The sequence below is a fragment of the Callospermophilus lateralis genome, chromosome 5, assembly GCF_048772815.1.
Source record: "Callospermophilus lateralis isolate mCalLat2 chromosome 5, mCalLat2.hap1, whole genome shotgun sequence".
Taxonomy (NCBI): domain Eukaryota; kingdom Metazoa; phylum Chordata; class Mammalia; order Rodentia; family Sciuridae; genus Callospermophilus; species Callospermophilus lateralis.
Genome location: NC_135309.1, coordinates 107,072,107 through 107,075,956, shown reverse-complemented (window position 1 = coordinate 107,075,956; position 3,850 = coordinate 107,072,107). Strand labels below are relative to the sequence as shown.

The following is a 3,850-nucleotide window of genomic DNA, read 5'->3' as shown; positions in this document are numbered from 1 at the left end:
ACCACCTGTGAGAGCTGGGGGCGGGGGACGGATCGCAGAAAGCTCAGATCAGGATTCATCCAATCTCTGAGCCCACAGGGCGGACTGTGTCCCGCCCCTTCCCTGCCTACGGCCCCCGGCCAGCCCTCCTCTTGGTACGCTCCAAGATGGCGGCCCCCGTGGTGCGGCGCTGGCTGCTTCTGGCTCGGAAAGTTCCTTTGCCTCACCTCTCCCCGGCAGGTTGGTGACTGCTGCCCTGGTGGGGCTTCTTCATTAGGCCCCTGATTACTCCATTCCTTGAATGAAAGAAGCGACAAGCTTTCCAGAAGAGAGCAAATGCTTTGGGGATCTGGTCGCTAGAGAAGCCGTTCGGGGTGTGTGTTAGCGCAGAAAGGAGAGGTAGTCTCTGACCCATCTCCTTCCTTAAAATAGTAGTATCTGCCAGGTCAAAGGTGTGAGAAGCAGAGGAAGGTTATGGCATGAGAGATTTTGCGTATGACTGTCAGATTTGTGTGTTAGGGTGGTCGTCTTTTTGCCCACCATGAAAAGGTGTAATAATACATCCACCCCCTTATCTGTTTTGAAATTTTGGTCCTTGAAAGTGTTTCAGAATTAAATGGAGAAAACATTTCTTTTTTGTAGTGGATAGTTATTTTTAGAGACTATTATTGCCCAAGCAATATTATCTGAGAGTAAGCAGGTTCAAGACAGTTTTCTCCCACTCTGAGGTTTCCCAGGAGAGGCATCAGGTAAATGTTTTCCTTACCATCTCGCCTTTCCAGACCCCTGGTCTTCACTTTGCACAAGATTTTTGCAGTATTTATCTCACTTTAACCTAATGACCTTGGACACAATTCTTGAACCTTTCTTTGCTATAGTTTTCCAGGTGCAGATAACAAATGCTAATAATTACTTGTAAAATACTTTGAATCTGATGAGGAAAACTTTGGGGAAAAGTTTTTAAATATTTACAGAAGTCAAGTTTACAATGATTCCAACCAAATAATCTTGATAGATGTGCATGATTACTTGATTAAAATGCAATAATCATATTTAGTGTTTCCAGAGGCTTTTATCTCCTCCTTTCAACCAATTCCCTAGCCCCTTTATAAAAAAGAGGAAACATATTAGCACACTCTGGCTCACACTTAAGGAACAGCCATTAAATATCAACACAAAACATCCTAGGTGGCCACAAGAAGTTTTCTGAAAAGTAAGTGGTTGCCTTAGCTAGTAAAAATATTTAATGCCATGCATTTGGCAAAATTGTTATGCATAAGTATTAGCCATTCTAACAAAGAAATGGAAATTAGGGTGAATTGAGAGACTTTTCCAAATGGCATTTTGGATTTAGTTTAAACTGTTGAGCTTCTGGCAAGTTATACTTGTGCTATTCCAACATGGTAGTTATTAGCATGGGTCGCTATTTAAATTTGAAATAAATATAAATAGAATGAAAATTTCAGTTGTATCGTGACACTACTTGTATTTTAAGTGCTCAGAGAACGGATGTGGCTCTAGGCTACTATTTTGGATAACTTAGAATTGAACCTTTTCATCATTGAGAAAGTTATATTGAACAAGCACTGGGTTGGATATAGATGAAAGTAGTCTCAAAGTCAAGAACTGAAAGCTATGAGGGAGGTGATATAAGTAAATAGAGTAGTTCAACACAGACCACTTGGAATTTGAAAATTCTGATAAGGAGCTAGATTTATGGCAAAATTGAAGCATTTGCTCCATTACAAAAGAAGAGAGGAAAAATATTTTGTACAAATTCATGACACAGATTTGCAACACTGATGCTTCTATCTGTTCTTCTTAAAATCATATGGAGGAGTACAACTAAAATGATCAAGAGAACGAAAAGAAACTTAACTGACATGAAACCCAAAAAGAAAATGACATTTATCAAGAGCCTAGAGGAAAGAAACCTACTGGGCATCATTACATAGTTGACATTAAAACATTAATAATGCACTCAAACTACTGAGAGAGGCATTGTTTTCCCACCCTGCATAGAAAGAGGGAAAGAGGCTCAGAGATAACATGTACTTTGCCTAGTTTTTCATAGCATTTATTATTAACAAGGCAAGGATTTAGAGTTACCTTGTGACTCTAAGGCTCATCTATTCCCATAATCACACTGCTTCCCTCTAAATAGGGAGAAATGTTTGGAGACATTTGATTATTGATGGAGCCAGTCAGTTTTCATCAAACTTTGAAATTTTGGTCCTTGAAAGTGTTTCAGAATTAAATGGAGAGAACATTTCTTTTAGTAGTGGTGAGACTATTATTGTCCAAGCAATATTATCTGAGGGTAAGCAGGTTTAAGAAAATTTTGTATATACTTTTAGATGGTATATTCAGAGTAGGATTGAATAGGTTTACAAACCTAGAACTATAAGGCTGGTATCTGTCCCTTTGCTAATTCAACTGTGATCTGAGGAATGTCTTCATCATCATTACCTAGGAACTTATTTAGAAATGTGGAATCTGTTCCTGCTCTGAACCTACGGAATCAGAATCTGCATTTTAACAAAAATTGATATGCATACTAAGATTTGAGAATCTGATCTAGATAGTCCACTTGGCTGTTGTCCACTCCATTCAATGTTCTTTCCCTGATTCTGTAGAAAATGCTTTGGTTGTAACATTAATATATAGACCTTCAATTCATGCATAGAAATGGAAAGAATTACAAATGCTGTCATTTATAAAGTATTTCAGAAAGATGAAAATCCTGCTTTAAAAATCTTAACAGAAAATGTGTTCTATTGCTTCTGTAGCAAATTAACACAAATTTGGTGGCTTAAAATAGCACAGATTTATCTTAGTATTCTTTGGGTCAACTGTCTGACCTGGGGTCTTATCTTACTAAAATTAGGGAGTTGGACTGGATATGTTCCCTTTTGGAGTCTTTAGGGGAGAATCCATTCCTTTGCTTTTTCCGTATTCTAGAGACCTTTTCATCATTGAGAAAATTATATTGAACAAGACCACTCACATTCCTTGGGTTACAATCCCCTTTCTACATTTTCAACATGAGCAATGGCCAATCATTGTAAGGTCCTCACTTAACTGTCCTTCACATATCACATTTACCAACAGACTCTTCTGTTTCCTATTTTTAAGGACCCTTGTGATTACATTGAGCCTATCTGTATAATCTAGGACACTGTCCTATCTGATTAGCAAGTAGAGGGGAATTAACCCTCTAACATGTAACATATTTATAGGTTCTAGTAATGGGGCATGGACATCTTTGAGGGCTATTCTGCCAACCATACTTGGTAACTTATTCCCATGTTTGTCATTGTTTTGTATTAGAGCAACTATAGAAATTATCTATTTGCCAAAATTAAGTTCTTTATCCTTGTATCCATTTCTTTTCATTATACCCGCAATATAGATTGAGAATGATTACCCACTACTTTTTTTTTTTAGAGAATTTTTTTTTTTAATATTTAATTTTTAGTTTTCAGCGGACACAACATCTTTGTTTGTACGTGGTGCTGAGGATCGAACCTGGGCCGCACGCGTGCCAGGCGAGCGCACTACTGCTTGAGCCACATCCCCAGCCCCTCCACTACTTTTTTAAGCAGAAAAAGACATATATAACCAGGCACTGAGTACACATGCTTGTAATCCCAGTGACTAGGGAAGCTGAGGCAGGAGGTTTGCAAGTTTGAAATCAGCCTCTGCAATTTAGTGAGATCCTGTCTCAAAATTAGAAAAAAAAAAAAAAAAAGTTGGGGGAGGGTGTATGTGCAGGGAATGTAGCTTAGTGGTACAGTGTCCCGGGCTTAATCCTTAGTCACACACACACACACACACACACACACACACACATACAAAAACATAAACATAC

At 38.4% G+C, this 3,850-nt stretch overlaps 1 protein-coding gene across 2 annotated transcripts in view; it reads left to right on the top strand.

Moving 5' to 3' along the window:
* The first annotated feature begins 139 nt into the window (after positions 1-139).
* The window catches only part of Mrps27 (mitochondrial ribosomal protein S27), a 92,046-nt gene continuing 88,335 nt past the window's right edge, over positions 140-3,850 (top strand). For both annotated transcript variants that reach the window (XM_076856074.1, XM_076856075.1), the window contains exon 1: positions 140-219. In XM_076856074.1, the coding sequence (XP_076712189.1) occupies positions 147-219 (73 nt within the window). In that variant the 5' untranslated portion in view covers positions 140-146. The remainder of the gene's footprint in view (positions 220-3,850) is intronic.